This window comes from Acomys russatus, chromosome 26 (assembly GCF_903995435.1).
Source record: "Acomys russatus chromosome 26, mAcoRus1.1, whole genome shotgun sequence".
In the NCBI taxonomy this organism is placed as follows: Eukaryota; Metazoa; Chordata; class Mammalia; order Rodentia; family Muridae; genus Acomys; species Acomys russatus.
Genome location: NC_067162.1, coordinates 43,659,870 through 43,682,399, shown reverse-complemented (window position 1 = coordinate 43,682,399; position 22,530 = coordinate 43,659,870). Strand labels below are relative to the sequence as shown.

At 47.7% G+C, this 22,530-nt stretch overlaps 1 protein-coding gene across 2 annotated transcripts in view; it reads right to left on the bottom strand.

Annotated features, from left to right (window-relative positions):
• Cdh13 (cadherin 13) overlaps window positions 1–22,530 on the bottom strand; it is a 1,096,387-nt gene that overhangs the window by 66,256 nt on the left and 1,007,601 nt on the right. For both annotated transcript variants that reach the window (XM_051169275.1, XM_051169274.1), the window contains 2 exons: window positions 12,566–12,748; window positions 7,880–8,133 (listed from right to left, as the gene is read on the bottom strand). In XM_051169275.1, the coding sequence (XP_051025232.1) occupies window positions 7,880–8,133; window positions 12,566–12,748 (437 nt within the window). The remainder of the gene's footprint in view (window positions 1–7,879; window positions 8,134–12,565; window positions 12,749–22,530) is intronic.

The following is a 22,530-nucleotide window of genomic DNA, read 5'->3' as shown; positions in this document are numbered from 1 at the left end:
CAAATTAGACCAAGCCAATCATGTCTGTTTATACATTCATATACTGGCACTCAGACACTGCAACCCAGCCACCATTGTCACCTCTATGCCTGTTAATTGGGCTCTGGGCATATGCCAGGCCCAGGGCCAGGCCTGGCCTGTGTTTAGACTTTTGAGGCCCTCAGAAGCTTTTCATCCTAAAGAGTCTTCACCCCAACTCATAAAAAGTACACCTTGGAATATTCATATTGCATGTGGATTTTTTCCTATGAAACATTTAAGAGGATTTAAGCAGGTTTTTTTTCTTTTGCAATTATTTGGTGAGGAAAATGTTTCACTGTCAGTTGCCCACCTTTCCCCCTGGTATCTGCTCAGGTATTCTTGCAAGGTGAGATGTGTGCCTGCTTTGCAAACTTAAAGATGCTTCTGAAAATATTGTTTAGTTTATAGGAGCTGTCCCAAGATAGGAACATTGTATATGAATTTATCTTACTATTTCTCTCTCCCTCCTTCTCCCATCATTGTCACAAATTACCAACATTCTTCTTCTTATGGCCATATACTTCTGAGAGGTTCAAACATACACTGTCCCTCGTGAGTGAATGTGCACCAGGTAATGCTGTGTGTGCCCAGCCCAGAGCGCGTTCTAAGTACAGAGCACTAATGATTCAGTGTGTCAATGAGTTATAAGCACAACCCTTGCTCATGTAGCCCAGGCTGGCCTTGAACTTGCTCTGTAGCTGACGATGACCTTGAACTCCTAATCTTCCTGAGTCTGTCTCTCAAGTTCTGAGAGATTACGGCACACCCAGGGAAACGGACCCAGGGTCTTGTGTGTGCCAGGCAAGTGTGCTACATGCTGAGTGATGATTACAGATATTTTCTTTCTCTCATTTCAAAACTTTCCTCCTTGAGCTGTCTCAACATAGGCACCAGACAGAAGGCATTCACTGTCACTCAAAGGCTTCAGTCTGCTTCAGTTTGGGGCAAAGCACACTGAAGGATGGACTTGTAAATGGGTTTCAATAATGAAAACCTTCTGGAGGATTTATGACCTGCCTGCCTGGACACCTCCTGCCTTCAGGGCTACAAGCTCGGCAGAGATCAGGCATCTAGGCTTCTGGACACCCCCTTGCAAGATGAAAGTCAATACTGAGCCCAGATGTGCATTCCATCATACAGGACGGCATGGGCAAGAGGACCAGAAGTTCCCATATATGTGGGGGCCGCAGGAGATCCCCCTGGAAGAGGCTAGGGTGACCATCAAGGGCAGGTTGGATCCAAGTGATGCCCTGAGCACTGCCCCCAGGATGCCTGCTGAGGAGGGCATGGATACTTGTTGCTGGCTTGGAGGTCACACATGACTGGAGTTGAGATGGATGGAGGCACTTATTGAAGCTCAGCACAGCCCAGAGAGAGTCTTAGATTAAATGGAGACAGATGAAGAAAAGAGAAGGAGAAATAGAATGAGGGAGGAAGAGGCTGGGAGGAGCAGGAGGAGACACTACAATATCATCACTGGAAGAATCCCCATTCTCATCTTACAGAGGAGGAAGGAAGAAGAGGAGGGAGAGGCAATGAGGTCACGATGGGTAGAGGAGAACAAAGAGAAAGGTGGGGAGAACCCCAGCTAGGTAAGTGTTTGTTGTCCAAGCACTGGGGCATGAGTTTGATCCCCCAAACACACTAAATAAAAGCCATGCGTGACAGTGCATACTTGCAATCCCAGCACTGGAGAAGCAGAGACAGGTGGATCCCTGGGGCTTCTAAGTGAGTCAGAATAGCCTATCTGGTGAACTCTGGCCCAGTGAGAAACAGCTCCCGAGGTTGACCTGTAGCTTCCAATACATGAACACACATACCTGTACACACGCGATCACTCAAAGGTGAGGGGTGGGCAGGCAAAGACAGGGGAGGACCAGAAAGACAGAGAAGTTTGGAATGAGACACACTCCAGGAGAGACGGGGTGGGGGTGGGGGGCGGGGAAGGGAGAAGGGCAGAGAAAAGACTGAGATAGGAGAAGAAAGATAGTTAGAGAAGCACAGGGACAGAGCATGTCGGCACAGCCAGTGCTAAGATGGAGACACAGTTCTGTGCAGGACTGCTGGGCCCTGCCAGTGGCACAGCTGTGAGCAGCAGCTGTTAGGGGCATTGGGATGGGTCAGCATCATTTTGTTGTTGTTGTACCTTAGTCAGCTAAGTTCAGAGATCTTGAGATAAAAATAATAGCTCCCAGAGTGCAACTGCCCCCTCCCTCTACTAAACCTGTTCCCTATAGAATTATTTGAGCTGCAACAGTAATGAGAGCAGAGACCACTTGCAAAGTCATCATCTGCCCAAGAAGAGCAGTGGGAATGCCTCTCTCAGCCTGGCCCCTCCACTCAGCCTTGCTCACCCCCTTACACACACAGCCTCCCTGAAGGGCACTTTCCAATGCGCTGAATCAAACTCCGCATCACTAAAGAGACTTTCCTTCCAAGGACAGCAGGTCCACTTGCCAGTGACATTTCATGAGCTCAGAACCAGCACCAGGAAAGGATGGAGTGGAGAGGTGGGCAGGGCCAGGAGGGGGAATGAGGAGAAAAAGGAAGGGCAGGGAGGGGAAAGGATGGGAAAGGAGACAAGGTGATGGGAGAAGAGGGAAGGTCCAGCCTGTTAAGCTGAGAAAGAGATACTTGACAGGCAATTCTGATTCCCAGTTGGAAAGGGACCAGCAAAGCATCTCTCATCAAGTCCAATACCCTCAGCCAGTCCAGCATCCCTCAGCAACTTCAGCATCCTTCAGCCAGTCAAGCATCCCTCAGCTAGTCCAGCATCCCTCATTAAGTTCAGCACCCCTCAGTCAACCCAGCATCTCTCAGCAACTTCAGCATCCCTCATCTGGTCCAGCATCCCTTAGCCGGCCCAGCATCCCTCAGCCAGTCAAGCATCCCTCAGCAACTTCAGCATCCCTCAGCCAGCACAGCATCCCTCAGCAACTTCAGCATCCCTCAGCCAGCACAGCATCCCTCAGCCAGTCAAGCATCTCTCAGCTAGTCAAGCAACCCTCAGATAGGCCTGTGAGCAGATGTTGGCTCTCTTAGGTGACCAGCTACAGAGAAGTAGGGCAGCTGTGTTGTCTGAGGGTTTCTTTGGTTTCCAATCATGGGGGGGGGGGGCATCTGTGCCTCCTGAAAACCCAGCACTAACTCTTGTCTCCTGAGAAGGGTCCCAGTCCTCTCTAAGTGGTACCAGTTCAAGCCTTCACAGGGGATGCTGGCATCCACTGTGGAACTGAATAAGGCCAGCCTGTCAGCACTGTTCTTTCTCTTGTTCTTCAGGATGACATGTCCCAGATGGCTCAGTGATGGCTCTGGGGAAGAGTGTGGCTCTTTCTGCAGGCAGATAGAGGACTGGTCCTGGGATGACCTCATTCACTTGGAGATAAGCAGACATGGATGAGGATGGCGCCAGCCAGGGAGAATACCACTGGGTGTGTGTGTGTGAAAAGGAATCTGGGCCCTTAGTACCCCAATGCCATCACACTGGGCATCAGGTCCCCATATTTTGACCAGCTGGGCTGATCCATGCATTATTTGACCTAGGTGAGTCTGAGCTGGGGGTCTAGGCCACTGGTGACCTATAGTCACAGAGTGGTGGTCAGAGCTACTGGTGTTGCTCATCCCTGTTTCTCCAGCCCATGGTATAGAAATACTTAGCAGTCCCTATCCCCCACAGTGGGTGTTCCTAATATGACATTGGGCACAATGGGGAACCCATGGTTCTAATTCTTTTTTCCCTCTATTAATTAATTAATAGATCCCCACCTGATCCCAACCCCCTCCCTTCTCTCCTCCTAGTCCCACCTTTGTAACCCCTACACCACCCCTTCCTCTTCTCAGGGAAAAGGAGGACTCCAAGGGGGTACCAGCCCAGCCTGGCACCTCAAGTCACAGCAGGACTAAGCAGATCCTCCCCCACTGAGGCCAGACTAGGCAGCCCAGCTGTGGGAAAGGGATCCAAAGGCAGGCAACAGAGTCAGAGACTCTGATTCTGTAGCTGCACCATGCTTTCCAGGCTCCCACATCTGCCTTGGCATCCTTCAGTGTCTTGGCTGTCACCAAGCAGATTTCTCTCTGTACCTCATCCCAGCCTTCATTCTGGGTGCAAGGATGGCTGTTGCCTTCGGCCTCTCCCAGGGGCTTAAGCACCATATTCTCATGCCCTCCTTCCTGGCCCACCATGACAGGGGGTCACATATCCACTGCCTCTCCATCCAGGTGCCCTTTTGCCAGAGGCTCCTCCTCTGCTCAAGCACAGTGACCTGACAGGGGTGCGAACTGTTGTGACATGGGGAGAGACAGTGGCTGGAGATGCTGTGTTCTCCCTTTGAAGCTCTGACCTGCTAGGCTACTGACCTGGTACCTTAGGGATGCCCTGGAGCCTGTGCAGCCCCCTAGCTGTTCCTCTTCCTGCTCCTCCACACTCTCTAGGCAAATTACCCCTTTGCTTAAGTCAACCCATGGCTGTGTTCATTGAGAGAACCCAGAGAGAGCCTCCCTCCCACTGTCTGCCCTTGATTGGGCTAGGCTCCCGGTGGGGTGGCTTTTGTTCCAGAACCTCCCAAGTCATTCTCCATCCCATTAACTCCTTGATCCCCAGCAGCAGCACCAGAGCTGAGACAGCAAGACAGAGCCCAGGCTTAGCAACGCTAGCTAGCTCATTTTATTCTTCCCCTTCACTGCCCCTCCCTCCCCCCACAGGAATCCCCTGCCTCCACCTATTGTAGAAACACAAAATGATGGTAAGCTGCCCTAAAAATCACCTTGTCTGCACAGCTGCCTCATAGCTAAGCTATAGGTTTCCCATCCAAGCCCTGAAGGAAGGCTCCCTTGGATGGTTAAATTGCTACTTCCTCTGCTGGATCCCCAGCAGGGGGCAGGGGAAGAAAGAAGACAGGTTGTGGAGTGTTGGGGGTGGGTGGGGGGCCAGGAGGTGATTTCCCATCCTCATTGCCAGAGGGGTTGCTCCCATTTTGCATCCGTCTTCTAGTCATCTGGCAGTTCAGAAAATCTAGAAGTGGAATGAAACCCACTTCCTCCCTCCCAGCTCACTCTGTGGCAGACAAAGCCAGGGGCTCAGGTGTTTTGTTTTGTTTTTCAAATTAAGAAAAAAAAAATGACTCGTTTATTACGAGTGTGTCTAAGTCTTGATTGTTTATGTGTGTGTGTGTGTGTGTGTGTTTTGAAGGAGACATTTGAAACTTGTTTTGCAGAGACAGACTGTTCGTTTGGGCCTGTGCAGTGATTTTTGTGCACTGTGCAGCAGTGTTCCAGTCAGGACATCCTGCTGGTGCGCGATGCCAGCCACTTAATGAAATCTCATTATGAAAAGACTTTGTACCAAGAAATAAGCAGGACTGGGGAGGTTTGCGCTGCATCTGCCCTGCAGCCTTCTCCTGGAGAAGCACTGGCTTTTACAGTACCAGAAGGCACTATGCACAGCTGACAAATGGGGGGAAGCAACCAGCAGTCCTCTCCGGCGGCGATGCCTATGAACCACAGCAATGGCGAGCACAGCAAGCTAACCCAAAGGGTGCAGTAGTGGCACTTCTAACTTCTGTCTTGGTAGTAACCAACAGCTGTCTGATTGGACTTAAGGTCCACTCAACGGGAGGGAAATCATGCCCTGGTACTCGAAACTTAGCCAAGTCCCTGGCTCATGGATCTTAGAGGAAAACCTATTACTGCAACTATACTAGACAAGGAGGATTCCTAACTACTTCCCAAAATTTATCTATACCCACAGATAAGCGTAGCTCTCACTCCTCCTCACAGAGGCTTCTTTGCAGCTGATGGAAACTGTCACAGAAAGCCACAAATGATCAAAATGCAGAGAAAAACTGGGTATAGTGGGGTAGCCAGCCCCAGTGGATAGACCTACAACACAAATCCTGGAAACCAAGGAACATGAAACAGAGGGCAGAAAGAGTCTACGAGTCAGGGAAACGGGCATCTGTTCTGAGAGTGTGTCTCCTAGAAACGACAGGGGGGCGACACCCCTGATACCTCAACAGCATGGCTTGCCTAAATAAGACCTGAGCAATGACAACACCAACAGACATGCTAGCACCAAAGGGAAAAATCCCAAGAGGCCCCATCCCCAGACAAAACTATGGACCACTAAGGACCGATGAGAGAGGGAGAAATAGCATTCCTTAGGGATGGGGCCCCTAACTGGTTATCCAACACAAAGGGGTCAGCCCTGACATCAGATACATGTAAGCAACACTAAGTGGACTGAGGAGGTTGTATTTATATATTTATGTTCATATAGGTGTAAAATTAACAACGAAAACGAGGCCAGGAATTTGAGAAGCAATGGGTGGTGCTGAACGAGAGGTAGAGAGAGGAAAAGGAAAGGGGTGAATGATATAATTAAATTTCAGTTAAAACCACCACCATCACCACTACCACCACCATGACAACAACAACAAAACTAGTAAGAAAAAAGGCAGAAATTTCTGGATCCCCACACTATTAATGATCAGAACTCTAACCCAGGGGTCCATTTCTAAGGAGCAGGCATATTCTGCTCTTTGCCTCTGATGTCCTGAGCTGATGTGAATTTGGAAGACAGGGGAACTGACAGGGCACTGTGTCAGCCAGACTCTCTTCTGCTGTCACCCTGGGCAGACTTGAGCAAGCATCCACACCTAGCTTGAGTGTGTGCATGGGTCCATCACCTGTGTGCATGTGCATGTGGAGGCCAGCTTCTCAGTCTGCAAGGACAATAATGATGATGATGATAATAAATGTTATCAGGGAGGGTCTCAGTATGTAGCCCTGACTGTTCTGGAACTCACTCTGCAGACCACGCTGGCCCCTGAATTCACAGAATGATGCGTCTGCCTTCCTAGGGCTAGGATTAAAGGTGTGAACCACCCCGCCTAGTGTACTGGTTGGTTTTTGTCAACTTGACACAAACTTGTGTCACCTGGGAAGAGGGAACCTCAGTTGAAGAACCTCCTCCATCAGACTGGCCTGTAGGCGTGTCTGTGGGGGCATTTTCTTGATTAATGATTGATGTTGAAGGGCCCAGCCCATTGTAGGCGATGCCACCCCTGAGCAAGTGTTCCTGGGCTGTATAAGAAAGTAGCCGAGCAGGCCATGAGGAGCAAGCCGGTAAACAGCAGTCCTCCACGGCTCCCCCCTCTGCCGCAGCTTGAGTCCCTACTCTGACTTTCCCTCAGTGATTAAATATGTCTGAAACACTTAAGCTATCCCCCCTCCCCCCAAACTGCTTTTGGTTATGTTGACAGAAAGTGCACTAGGACACCTGGCCCCTACCTTATGTTTTGACATAGGGTTTCTCATTGAACCTGGGGGCTCACCAATTCAGCTAGCCTGGCTAGTCAGCAAACTCTAGGGATCCTCCTGTCTCTGCCTCCCTGGTACTGGGTTTACAGGTTTCTCTGCCACACCTTCTACATGGGGGCCAGGAACGCAGCTTTTACTTACTGAGCGGCTTTCCCCATCCCTGAATTCACAATCCCTCCATCTGCAAATGGAATAAACCAACACCTTTCTCACAAAGCTGGAGCATCAAGAGATGCAGGAATTCACACAGTATGGCTCTTCTTTATGACCCTGCAGATTAGGCTAGGTCATCTGGGAACACAGCCCTGAAGCCAGTCCCTTCCTTAGTTGGGATCAGGGATAAGGGTATTGTCCTCTTACTGAGAGCGCTGAAGCCCTATCAGGTACAAATGTCTTTTCCTCCTGCACATCCAGATGGACAGTACGGATAACACCATTTTGCAAGAGGCAACCAGCAACCAGATCAACCAGCTTTGGCAGCCGAAGAGGAAGGCGGTCCCCTGTAATGCTTCCATCCATGGGTCCCGAGCTGCTCACCCACCTGATGGTCTGATGTTGCAGGGAGTCCGGGTCTGTGGCGTTCACTGTCAGCAGCACGCTGCCCACAGAGATATTCTCCCGTTTGGTCACTGTCATGGGGTCTGGGTAGAAGACCGGACCCTCATTGACATCCAGGACTGTGATGTGGACAGTGGCCGTGGAGCTGGGGCCATAGGAGACGTCGGGCACCAGTGGGTCCTCGTTTTCCACTTTGATCAGCAGGGTGTGAAAGGCAGAGATCTCATAGTCCAGGGGCTGGGGAGCAGACAGACAGTGTTAGAAAGGCACATGACCTGAGGGGCTGTCTACTTTGCATATGGTCCCTTTGACATTGCATGAGCAGCTGGGAGCACCTGGGGACAGATCTGTGCTTCCTGGTTTAAGTCTTGTGCCACTTCAGGGGTCATTAAGAAAAAAGAATATGAGGTCTGGGAACATGACTCAGGTGGTAGAGGCTTTGGTAGCACGCACGGAGCCCTGGGTTCCATCTCTGGCACACCATAAGGCCAGGCACGGTGGTGTGTGCAACCTAGGGGCTTCATGAAAGGTGGAGAATCACGGTTTCATGTCAATGTGATCCAATCTAGAGCCCCCAAAAAGGAAGTCTTCATCCAGAATTATCCAGATCAGGCTGGCCTGGGGCATGTGTGTGGGACATGGCCTTGATCTTTGAAGCGGGAAAACCTGGCCTGAACACGGGGAGCATAGGTTTCGGGGCTGGGGTAAGAGTGAAGCAAACAAGCTGAGAGCAAGCAAGCACAGGTCTGGGTATTTGTCTCTCTGTTCTTGACTGTGGATGTAATGCTTTAAGTCCCTTCCCGGACTTCCTCGCAACCACAGAGTGACTGTAACTTGGAATTATAAGCCAAAACAAACCCCCTTCTCTGCTAATTTGCTTTTATGCAGGGTATTTTTAATCACAGCAACAGAAATAAAATTAGAGCAAATTTCATTTGCTACCTAACAAGTACTAGGCCAGCCTGGGCTAAAGACTATTCTCGAACAAGCCAAGAAAGACACAGAAAAAGAACGAGACACAAACAAACAGAAACACAGGCATGACACTGGACTGAAAAGTAAATAAATGAGAGCCTACCCTCCCACTCAAGCCTCAGTCTCTGGCAATGCTGACACTGTCAGGTTTCCAGATTGTAATCCATAACTCATGACTCCAACATCCCTGGGGGTTGAATGAAAGAGAGACTCCAAGGCCTGGGGTCCACCAGAGCATGAGGTTACCCCACTTCTATTATTCTGATAACAGGTGGAGCAGGCAAACCAGGGCTTCACTCCTATGGCTGCTGCTGACTGCCCTGTTGTATTTTGTTGCTATCCCTCTAACCTGAGGTTAATTTACTTCCATTCTAATTAACAGATTTCTGCCCATGCCAAGTGATACCCTCAGTCAGCAACCCTGTATAGAAACTAGACAAACACCATGGAGTCAAGGCAGCTGGGAAACAATGGCTTATCCCAATGGGGGCACTTAAGGAGACAGAGACCTCTGGCTTTCTGGGCCTGGCTATGTTGAGGCATGTACCCATCGGAGGGAGGTGTGTGACCGTGTGCACTGGTATGTATGATAAGGCTCAGGCTGGGCTCACAGAAACAGAGCCTGAGGCAGGGATTTGGGTCTGTGTGATTCCCTGTGGTGCATTCTCAGAGGAGAGGAGTCAGGGGCAGATGAAGATCCTGTAATATGTAACTTGTAAGAATGACTGAGAGGTGTGCCGGTGAGGGGCCGGTCTTGACAGCGCAGCACAAGCCAGAGGCCTTGAACCACACCAATGACTCCCTGCAATGAACACGTGCAAGTAAAGATGTGTGGTCAAAAGCACACTGTGGAACACACTACGGCTTCCACGAGGAGCTTTTCATTTTGTTTTGGTTTAAATTTTTTAATATAGTTTATAAATTTATTCATATTACATCTCAATTGTTATCCCATCCCTTGTATCCTCCCATTCCTCCCTTTGGCTTAAAAGTTTAAAATTTCTTTTGAGGAGTTGGGGGTGTGGTGGGGAGGGAGGCGAGATTGGAAGGGCAGAGGGTGGATATGAAGAGACTAGGAGATGAGTGGGGTTGGGTGCATGATGGGAAACTCACAAAGAATCAATAAAAAGTTTAAAAAATTGAAAAAAAAAAGATGTAAGCTCTAAGAAGAAATAAACCTTTTCCTACTCTAAATGGCTTCTGCACGGTGTTCAATTTCCTTCAGTCTGGGCAAAAATATGTTGGGGACCACTAAGCCCTACCCCAGCATCTACTCAAGTTTTCTCCTGTAGCTGTAGGTCTGGAAAGTTACCCAGCATCCTCTATTGACCAGGACTAGCTTCAGAGATTTATTTTATGTCCTCACCCCTTTGAAAGCAGTATCCTTGGTTGGCTGGTGACAGGTTTTCCTGACAGCTCTACTGTTACTGTGTTATTATGGAGAAAAATTGGGGTGACCCGGAGGTGGGAAATGGCAGAAGCCCAGACTCCAGGTCCTCTAGAAATCAGGAGTGCCTGTGATCTGCCATGCTCAGTGGCCCTGGTACTGACAGGATGCAGTTGCTGACAGGATTCTGTACTGCTTCACATTGTCTGTTTCACACAATACAGAGTCCCCAGGGAAGGTGGAACCTTGGCTGAGCAACTGTTTGGATCAGATGAGGGCCATATCTGTGGGGCACTGTCTTAATTGCTAACGGAAGCAGGAGGGCCCAGCCAACTATGGACAGTACTATGCCTAGGAAGATGTGTTATGACAGGAGACAAAAGGAGACATGAAGGGAGGAAGTGAGGAATGGAGAGAGAGAGAGAGAGAGAGAGAGAGAGAGACAGAGACAGAGAGACAGAGACAGAGACAGAGACAGAGAGACAGAGACAGAGAGACAGAGACAGAGACAGACAGAGAGAGACAGAGACAGAGACAGAGAGAGAGAGACAGAGAGAGAGACAGAGACAGAGACAGAGACAGACAGAGAGAGACAGAGACAGAGACAGAGAGGCCTGACTTCTGTCGGTGATGGACTGTGCCCTGGAAGTGTAAGCTGACATAAGTCCTGTCCTCCACCAAGCTACTTCGGGCCAGTGTTTCACCACAGTAACAGAAGGCAGGCGAGCACAGCCTGTGGTAGGCAGCATAGCGCTCCCGTAGTTCTCAATGCTAAGAGTCTAAGGCAAAAAAGATTTGTAGATATGGTTAAATGAGAGGCTCTGGGATGAGAGATATCTTGGATCATTCAGTGGACCTGATGGGTTTGCAAGGCTCCATGAAAGAACAAGTGGCACGTGGGGTGATGGATACCAAGGAGCAGCAACAGAGAGGCTGTGTTTGCTTTGGAGCTATTGGAAGAGACCATGAGGTTCAAGCCACAGGCAGCCTCTAGAAATCAGGAGCAATGGGAGATGGGATCTCCCCAGGATTTACCAGTTCTGAGCACACCTTCAGGTTCACTCAATGAGGCCCTTGTTGGACTCTTAATCAATTCATGCTTATCTTTTGGCACAAAAATGCATGCTCCTTGTGGTGGCAGCCATCCCAAACTGATACAAACTGGAAGTAGCTGTTACTGGCACAAACATTTTACGTATTTGTTCATGAAATCCTCACAGTGCTATGGGCTGGACATGACCTTTATTCATATACTGAAGATGCAGGCTCCCATGGGACAGCCTTGGGGGGGGGTCATTAGAAGGTAGCCTGGTCATGATATAGAGCATCTGTGAATGGTGGGAGGGGGCGTGGGAGGGCGGTAGGGGGAGGGTGGCTCTCCCTTTCCAAGGCATGGGGACATGGTAAGGAGGTTTCATCAATGCAGAGGCAGACTCTCCCTTGACCTTGAGTTTTTCTGGCCACTGAGATCATGGACTTCCAGCCTGCAGAAGCTTAAGTTAACAAAATGTGCATTGTTAATCAGCCGCCATGACGGGTCAGTGTGAGCTGCCAACTTGACAGAATCAAGAATCACCTGAGAGGTGGGACTCTAGGCACACCTGTGGGGGATAACCTTAATTATGTTATTTGACCAGGGAAGACTTCTTAATTGGGGGGTGAGACCATTCCCTAGCCAGGGGATCCAAATTGTCCAAACTAGAGAGAGGGGCCTGAGCTTCATGCGTTACATCTATTCCTTGGTCTCTGCTTCCTTACTACAGATGCAGTAGGGTTAGCTGTCTGAAGCCCCTGCCACTGCGATGTCCCCCTGTCCCCCCAACCAATGATGAACTATGACCTTGAACCATAAGCCAAAGTTAAGCCCCTTATCTCCTAAGTGGCTTTTGTCAGCATTCTTTTTTTATAACAGCCTCTGAGGGAAACTAAGACAGCTACTCAGAACATGACCCTTTGTCACAGCAAGCAGAAAGGACTGTGACAGCCACCCTGAATTATATGCTACATTAATTCTTATAGATAAGTAAAGCAAGGCACAGAAAACGTGGGCAAGGGCTTGGCCGAGCACACACAAGGATTTGAGATCAAGGTTCCTGCTCTGCCGTCTGTCATTGCCACTCACTGCCTTAGAAGCCAACAGTGAGATGTCCCAAGGAAGAATGTTTGAAGCAGGAAGTCTCTAAGCCTCTAGTGTTCCTTTCTGGCTTCCAGGAGGGAAATAATAGAATTTATCTGTGACTCTATGCACCTTTCATGGAGCCCTAGGTGCTCATGGGAGGATAGAGATGCCCCCAGGGGCACCCTTACCTTGACCACAGAGAGCATGCCCTCGTTGGTCTGTGGGTTGGTGTGGATTTCGAAGCTCTGCCCGGGATTTCCATTGATAATGGTGTACGCAGCTCTCCATGCACCTGTTGTGGGGTCGTCTTTGTCTTCCACTGTCAAGTTGACAATAACCCCCACAGCTCCTTCCTCCACTGTGGCTTGGAACTGCAAACAAAACAGGCAGATATAGTTGGAGTATCAAAAACATCTAGCAGACACTGATGACAGAGCCTTTGCTGTGTGCACCACATGAAGAATACAATGCATATTGTCTCACTTAATAATAAATAACACAGGGACCGTGGCTAGGATGGTGCTGCATTCCACAAATCAGCTTTCCATGGTAAGGCTGTGGGAAAAACTTAGCTCTTGTAGAACACAGGGAAAGGATGCTACCGGGCTAAAGAAGAGGGTTGAGAGAACAGCTGTGCTCCCTCTAGTTCTTTCTCCCTCTGTTTACTTGAATGCACACAGCCAGAAGACTTGGTGGGTCGGGGGCAGGGGGGACGAAGAAATTTGGGTCTCCAGTCTCTCATGGAGGGGTATCCAGGGTCCAGAAACACTTATTCTGAGTTACAGTTGGGCAAGAAGTTTTATCCCCCAAAACAGTTTCTCTGTGTATCCTTGGCTGTCCTGGACTAGATTTGTGGACCAGGCTGGCCTCGAACTCACAGAGATCCGCCTGCCTCTTCCTCCCGAGTGCTGGGATTAAAAGTGTGCACCACCATACCTGGCTTGGGTAAGAAGTTGTATGCGTTGTTGGCATGAATTATAATTGTGTGTGTGTGTGTATGTGTGTGTTACAAGGGCGTGCCTGTGGGTGCATGTTTGTGTGGGTACATGTGTATGACCATGTGTAGAGGTAAGAGAACAACCTTCATGCCATCCTCAGTGTCTTTCCTCAGTGTCTTTGTAGCAGGGTCTCTCATTGGTTTGGCTCTCACTGGTCAGGGAGCCCGAGGGCTCCTCCTGTCTCAGCTTCTCCATTGCTGGGATTGTAAGTGCATGAGGCTTATAAGGATCCAATTCAGGATCTCATGCTTGGGCCTGAGCACCTTAAGAGTGACCTATCTCTCCAGCCCCTGTATGCTGTTCTTGTAGCTTTGACCACCTTGAACTCAAGATGACTGGATTAGCAGAGAATGGAACTTAAGTGGAGGGCCAGGGGCTGGACACACACTTGCCTTCCACCCTGCCCTGCCAATCCCTCCCTAACGAGGAGAGTCAGTCCCATCCTGCCTAGCTCCCCTTCCATAGCCCACAAGACTATTTGCTGAGAAACAGATGTTTGTAGCTGGGGCCCTTGGTTTTTCACTGTACTATGTCTCAAATACTTGTTGCATGCAGGTGTGGTGGGAATCAATCAATCTGTGAAAAATGAGCCTTCCCAGCGACAGAGAATCTCATGAGCTATCCCGAGCGCCTTTCTTTTGAGTGGGAAGTGTGAAGTATTGTTCTGGTGTTTACCTCTGACACACTCAGGTGAACAGTAATCTCTTGGCAAATATTTCATAAACAAGCACGACCAAGGAGCTGACAGGATAAGGAAATATCTAGGAATTTCAATTAGTAGCAGTGAGAATCCAGACACGGTAAGATGATGTCAAAAAGGCCTTGTGTTCAAAGAGGAATAATTTGAGAAATGAGGTTTTGCAAACAGCCACTGACTCATTGACTTTTAAATCATTAACCTTGAGCCTCCATATTGAGGCTTGGTTGGGGGGGGGGGGATGGGGCAGGGATGCAAACTAATTTGTCTACAGCATCTGAGCAAACCTGGGCAAGTCATAAGATTCTGACGATGCACAACAGGACAGAACTTAGCCGTGGGAGGAAGATGGGGGCGGGGGATGCTGTCACGTAAAAATGGGTCCAGCATGCCTTTGATTCCTGCTTGTGGAAAATTTACCACTAACTTTTGCCCTCCCATTCCCAAAAGCAGACAAAGAAACAAAACTAAAACTAAAGCAAAAACAAGAAAACAAACCCCAGAAAACAAAACAAAAACAACCTACAGGATTCCTGAGCTGGAAAGCAGGTTTGTGGCTCTGAGTTCTACCTCTATGAGTAAATGCTATTACTCAGAGAGTTTCCTATGAGGTTTGATGATAATTGTTGGGTCCCATGCCCCTTCAATTGGGTAGGACAAGGCCAAAGACCCAAGATGGGGCCCAGATAATTCTAATGTGCAGACTGGATGAAAGACATGATAGGTTCAAGTCTAGCTGTCAGTGTTAACTGTCGACCCTTGTGGATGGAGGAGACAGCCGGACTTGGTGCTGAGGGGCATCAGTATCAGTGCACCTGGGCTCAGTGGGGTGGAGTGTTGTGATCAACTATCTCTGTCTGCCTTGTGTGCAGGATGGGCTTTAGTGACACACGGGCTCCCAAATCCTTCCCCAAGTCCTACAGTGAATCAAAGGCCAGACTCTCGTCTCTTGGGGGCGGGGGGAGTTGCAAGCTCTGCTTTTAATCAGTCTGCGGCTGAGCCCACCCAGGATCCATCACTCCAGTTAGCCCTCTGACATATCTATAGCTTTGTCCCTCCTTGTTGTTCTCAAGATACCTGCTCTTTAGGAAACTGGGAAGGTAACTGTGGCCTGGGATGTGCTACAGCCAGAGCTCCCAGTGACAGAGAGGATGTGGCATCTAGTTCATAATGGAGAAGGTGTCTAGGCATGTCACATGCTCAAGATGACAGCACTCTACAGATTGTGACTCTAGGTTGCTGGAGCTTTGGCTCCAGCCCCTTACACAGTGCTCAGGGCATGGGAGGAACTCAGGACCCACTTGTCAAATAAATGGAAGGGCTTAAATCCAGGAAGTGGGGAGAAGACATGAGGGCCGAGAGAGAATGCAGAAGGGTAAACCACCCAGGAGAGGGACAGAGGGGTAGAGTCGTTAGCTGACACCTGATTTTCCACCTGCCTGAGTATTCTGGAAGGTGGAGTTGGACTGATCTCTCTCTCTCATCTCTTGATGACTTTTATGGACTCCATGTGATAGCTAATATTGGTTGCAGCTTGACCACATCTGGGACCAAGTAAGACTCAATGTCTGTGAGGGGTTTTCTTAATCAGATTGTTTGAAGCAGGAAGACACAGCTTAAATCTCGGCCATGCCTCCTGGTGGTGGCTGACATAAAAGGACTCGGAAGGAGAGAGCTGCCTTTTGCCTGCTCGACCTCCCTCTGGCTGGCAAGTTTCTCTAGCCTGTCACTGAGGCATTCCTTCTCAGATATCAGAACCAACATCTTTGGGATCCCACTGTAGACTGAAGGTCAGCTCTCCAGGAATCCTCCATAACTCCAGTGTCAGACAGGGACTGTTGAGAGATTTAGCCTCCTAGACTGAACAACCAGATTTTCTTTCTTTCTTTTTTTTAATTTTTAAATTTTATTTTATTTTTATTACATCTCAATGGTTATCCCATCCCTTGTATCCTCCCATTCCTCCCTCCCTCCCATTTCCCCCTTACTCCCCTCCCCTATGACTGTTCCTGAGGGGGACTTCCTCCCCCTTTATATGCTCATAGGGTATCAAGTCTCTTTTTGGTAGCCTGCTGTCCTTCCTCTGAGTGCCACCAGGTCTTCCCATCCAGGGGATGTGGTCAAATGTGAGGCACCAGAGTACGTGTGAAAGTCATACCCCACTCTCCACTCAATTGTGGAGAATGTCCCAGGGGTCCTGCTCAAACTATGGCACCAGCCAAAGACTGTAAATTTCAAACTCCTACCCAGATCTAGCCAATAGACAACCAGATTTTTTTTTTTTGACAACCAGATTTTTAAAATAACCTTTCTGCAGCGAGACAGCCATCGCTGGACTACCTGGACCATTTCTACTCTAAAAACCCCTTTAGTATATATCATATATATTAAAATGACATATAGTTATGCTATCAGTTCTGTTCCAAATTTACAGGCAAGTGGATGGAACTAGGAAAAATCATTCTGAGCGAGGCAACCCAGAAAGACAAACATGATATGTATTTACTTATAAGTGGATACTAGCTGTTAAGTAAAGGCTAATTACACTACAATACACAGACTGAAAGAGGTTAAGGAATAAGGAGGGCCCAGAGGGGGTGCATGTGGATCTCCCTGGGGAGGGGGAATAGAATAGAGTTTGCAGGTAGACTGGGGGCAGGTGGGCATGGGAACAGGAAGGGTCAGGAGGGGAAGGGAGGGATGGAGGGAGAGAGTCCTGGGAGAGATGATGGGAATAGGGGGACATTCATGGGTTAATGTGGAAACCTGGTGCAGTGGAAACTTTCTGGAACCCATGAGGGTAATTCTAGCGTCACTTAGAGAGCGACTCCTAGTAGCAGAGGATACAGAGCCTGAACCAACCATCTTCTGTAGCCAGGCAAGGCTAGCGGTGGGCCTGGGACACTAACCCAGCCACAAAAACCTTCCTTCACACCTGCCCTGCATGCAAGATATACTGGGAGCAAAGGTGGCTCAGAGCTTGTAGGAGTGGCTAACCAAGTGCTCTAACATGAGGCCTAAGGCATGAGAATGAGCCCATGCCCAACACTGCCTGGATGGCCAGGAACCAGAAGCCAGACGACTCAGAGAGCTAAGGTAGAACCAAACATGACTGACTAAAAAAAAAAGGTCAATGAAATGATTCCTGAGGCTATTCTGCTATACTCATAGGTCACTGCCTAGCAGAGTCATCATCTGAGAGGCCTCATCCAGGAACTGGTGGGAGCCTATACTCAAACGTTAGGCAGAGCTTGGGGGAACGCCATGGAGGAAGAGGAAGAAGGATTGTAGGATCCAGAGAGATAGGACACAAGATTGTAGAATGCCAGAAGAACACAGTCCACAGACTCAACCAAGCAGGGCTCACAGGGGCTCATAGAGACTCAGGTGGCAACCACAGTGCCTGCATGGGTCTGCATGACATGAGGCCTTCTGCATATACTCTGTGGTTGTTTAGCTTGGGTTTATTTTTTTTAGGACTCCTAACAGTGGGAGTAGGGGTGTCTCTGACTCTTTTGCTTGCTCTTGGGGCCCTTTTCCTCCTACTGGGTTACCCCATCTAGCCTTGATGTGAGGGTTTGTGCCTGGTCATATTGCATCTTGTTATGTTGTGTTTGGTTGACATCCTGGGAGGTCTGCTCTTTTCTGAAGGGAAACCATGGAGGAGTAGATCTGGGGCAAGAGGGGAGGTGGGGGCAGATCTGGGAGAAGTGAGGGAGGGGAGGCTTTCTTTGGGATGTATTGTATGAGGGAAGAATAAATGTTAGAGAGAGAGAGAGAGAGAGAGAGAGAGAGAGAGAGAGAGAGAGAGAGAGAGAGAGAGTTAATTTTTTGTCTTCATTGGGCTTGCCATAAGTTTTATGGCCCTTAAAAATTACATTTTATGGTATGAGAAAATGAATTAAACTTTCCCTTGACTCTGAAAGCTCCCTCTTCATTCCAAGGCCTAGCACTAACATCCAGTGGTGGCTGCTGGAGGAACAAGACCTGAGACAGTGAACAGCACACAGTTAGGTTTGAAAAATCTGGTGGATGGGCCAATGAGTTCATTAATTGATAAGGTGAATATTTATGTCACAGGTATGTAAATCAAGACTGTGCAACTTCTCTTACCATTGTGAGATCTTCATGCCTGTTGCACTCATGTTAACATGTGGGCAAAGAATTCATATGGAATGGAAAGGCAGAGGTATTCTAGAAATTCTCACGAGTGGGTGTTATGGACCTCACCTGTTCTTACAGATAGCTGCATTTACCCATCTATATGTCTGTCCATTCATCTACTCATCCATCCATCCATCCATCCATCCATCCATCCATCCATCCAACCTTCAACTCATCTTTCATCCATCTTTTGCCCAACTACTCAACCTTCATCCATTCAATATATATATATTCAGTAATTTAAGTGTCCATTTCTCCAACTACTCATTAATCCATCCATTCATTTTTTTTATTTATCTTTCATTCAACAATTCACCCTCCACCATTATCCAAACAGCCACCTAGAGACTAGTAAAGAAAGTATACATAATATATTTTTATCATGGATTTATAGACTAGAAAGAGAAACAGCTAGAGAAGAAATACATAACTATAAAAAGATGTTCACTGCTCAAAGAGAAGCCACATTGTTCTAGGAGCATCTGCTGCAGTGTGTTGGTAGGAGTAGGTACCTGACCCAGTTTGAGCAAGCTTACCAGGGAAGAATTCCCTGAAAGTGAAAGAAGAGAAGCCCTTGATGAGGTAAAAAGGCCCTAAGCATTCATTCTTGGGACCTGGAAAAGCAGGGGCAAAGGCCAGGCCACTGGAGAGGCTGAGGAGGCCAGAGCATTTTCAGAAGGAAGGAAGGTGTGGGTGGAATACAGGTACTCCAGTGAGACTCGCTTCACAATGGACCGCAGAGCACTGTGGGTAGAGCTCAATGGTGTAAGGTGCTGGGAGATAGGGAAAGGCACTCAGAGTTGGCCGAAAGCAAATCAAGAAACTGGGTTATGTTCACATACTCTTGAGAGAATCCTGAAAAAATAAAAATCTTTAAATACAAAAAAAACTTCAACACAGTTATTATTCTCTTTGTTAAGACTATTATCTGATTCTTGCATAACTGTAAGCCAGTTTCTTCAAGCATCCATTTAGAACCTCATTACTGCTTAATTAAACACTCATTCTATTAATTCTATTCAATATTTTAACCCCATTATGTAATTCAAGAATGGAAAATTAAATAGATTAAAATGAAATAATACCATTTTACATTTCTATAGCCCTGTTCACTTTGTGATTTAAAAACAATAGATAGGCACTAATTTACCAAAGCAGAGCTGGAGGAATTATGGATTGTAACATTACTTCTTTTAATTGGAAAAACACAGATAAAGTTATTTTTTTTCCCTGTTAAACTGTGTGGCAAATCAAATAGCAGATGTAAAACACAGTTTTGCATAACCAGTGTGGGCCGGTGGCTCAGGATGACGCATTGACGTCTGTGAGCTCATTTGGTTCTGAACTAAACTATGCTATTTTCTTTGGTAAGTGGCTGAGTTTTGTAATGGCCACCAGAATGAGGTTAAATTGGCCACAGAGATCCGCACTAGAAAGATAAAGGGCTTGCATTATTTTAATTTTAGTTAATTAATTTTTGTGTGTGGTGCATGTACATGTAGAGGCCAGAGCCAATGTCAGGTACTGTTGTTTGAATAAAAATGGCTCCATTGGCCCATAGGGGATGGGATGGCATTACTAGGAGGTGTGGCCTTGTGGGAGTAGGTGTGGCCATGTTGGAGGAAGTATGTCACTGGGGGTAGGCTTTGAGATTTTGAATGATCAAGCCAGGCCCAGTGTCATTCTCTCTTCCTGCTACCTTTGGACCCAGATGTAGAATTCTCAGCTACTTCTTCAGCCTGGATGCCATGTTCCCCATCATGACAAAAATGGACTAAACCTCTGAACTCTAAGCCAGCCCCAGTAGTTAAATGTTTTCCTTTAGAAGAGTTGCCGATGGCGTCTCTTCATAGCAATAGAAACCTCAACTAAGGCAAGTGTCTTCCTCAATTACTCTCCAGGGTGGTTTTTGAGACAGTATCTCTCACTGGACCTAGAGCTCCTTTCTTCTTTCTCACCATGCTTTGCAGAGACTTGAATGTAATAAATACAGAGTGGCTGCTTGCTGCCCCCACTTTCCCCATAGAACAGTCAGCCTGCATGTTGTTAGCCTGCAGAGCATAACAACACTTTGCTCAGTTCCCACCCGGAAAGTTGCAGGTCAGCAGGAAACAAGAGCAAAGGACGTCCAGGGTCTTGCCTGTGGGAGCTGCCGGTCCTGAAGCTGTACTTGGGACTGACATTGAACTCGGAAAGCTGCCGCTTGCTCATTTGGGCCTCGGCTTTGCAAAAATTAAAAGATAAAAGTTTTAGAAATCATTCTAATTCTTATTTATTTCTGAGGATAAAGAGGCAAGGTAAAGTCTGTGAGGGATCTAACCAGCAAACATGCTCCCGAGTTTCTGTTTACACAAAGGATATGGCTTCCTAGAGGAACCTAATCGCTTAGCTCAGAGTCCAATGTGTAGAGACTGTGATTGATATAAATGAGATAATGTGTACCAAATGAGCTTGGCATATTGCACAGTGTATATAGTAACGGACGTGATGGTTAGTTTGAAATGTCATCTCGCCATGACCTGGAATTACCTAAGAAGAGAGTTTCAATGGAGGGACTGTCCAGGTTTGGTTGGCCTGTGTGTGTGTCTGTCCAGTTTGGTTGGCCTGTGGCGTGTCTGTCCAGGTGTTTGGTTGGCCTGTGTGCACATCTGTCCAGTTTGGTTGGCCTATGGGCATGTCTGTAGGATGTCGCATCTTGATTATTAATTGACTTGGGAAAACCCACCCTGAATGTAAGTGGCATCACCTCACTAGCTGGATCTTGGGCAGATCTAAGAATGAAGGGAGCCAGTCGAGCATGCGCAGTCAAGCAGCAGCGTGGGTCCATTCATTGCACTTTGTGCTTGACTATGGACACAAACCTTTAAGCTCCTGCCTTGACTTCCCCATAGTAGTGGACTATAAACTGGAACAATAGGCCAAATGAATCCCTTCCCTCCCCTAAGTTGCTTTTGTCAGGGGATTTGTTAGAGGAATAGGCACTAGGACAGGGGACGAGAATTAGTTCGCATTGATTCCAAGGACAGATTTTGATATGTAACATATAAAATTCTTCATAATAAACGGGACAAGGCAGTTCAGTCCCCGACGACACTTCATTCATATGTCTACTTCATAACGCAGTTAACGTGCGTATGCATCTGTTTCTCTGTGTGCCTGTGAACAAAGCTTTGTCCCTTTCAGTGTTTACCCAACACTTAGAGACTTGCTAATCCTTGCTGTATTCTAATGACAGACCCTCCATTGCCAGGGCTAATGATGCCGACCTACAGGGTTAGCTGCTTGGATTCCTTCTGCCTATAATTAGCAGCCAATGCAGGATGGTGAGGTGCAAGGATTTATCTTAACAAGTATCCATAGGATGCTAGGCACACTGCAGTAGACGAGAGGGACACTGTCCCTGGGCACCGCTCTGCTCCGTGCATTTCGCACATCCAGCTGTTGGCCGTCTGTAGGTTCTGAAACCTTGTCCTTGCATCATAACCATGGGCAATTTCATTCTAGATGTCTTTTAGGTTAGAGGTAATGATCATTCCAGCAAAAACTGGGTTGTCTATGTATTGCATGTAGAAAATAATGAATCTTGACCCCCCCCTAACTCACACTATAGACAGAAGACAAAAAGTACAACTATGCAGCCTGGCATAAGTAGTTATATTATATAAAGTAGAAAATACAGTTATATGAATAAAGTGTGCACAACATATAAAGATTTACATAAAAGCATAAAGTATACAGTAAAGAGTCTAAATAATCTAATTATTTAGATTCTTCATGTAATCTTCAACACCCTTGGATTTTCCCTCAGAAATGATTGACAGTGCATCAGAAAGGCCAGGCATGGTGGTGCACGCCTTCAATCCCAGCACTTGGGAGGCAGAGGCAGGTGGATCACTGTGAGTTCGAGGCCAGCCTGGTCTACAAAGTGAGTCCAGGACAGCCGAGGCTGTACAGAGAAACCCTGTCTCAGAAAACCAAAACCAAAACCAAAACCAAAACCAAAACCAAAACCAAAACCAAACCAACTAATCAAAGAAGCGAAAGACAGTGCATCAGAAAATACTATGGGTGGGGGGCTGGAGAGACAGACCAGCCAGGAAACTGACATGAAAATCTGAGTCAAATTGGCAGCACACATGTAAAAAGCTGAGTGGTATGTGTTTGTAACCCCAACATATGTGTGTGTTGTGTGGGTGTGTATTGTGAATGTATGTGTGTGTGTGTGATGTGTGTGCATGCCTGTGGTGTGTGTGTGTGTGTGTGTGTGTGTGTGTGTGTGTGTGTATACATGTGC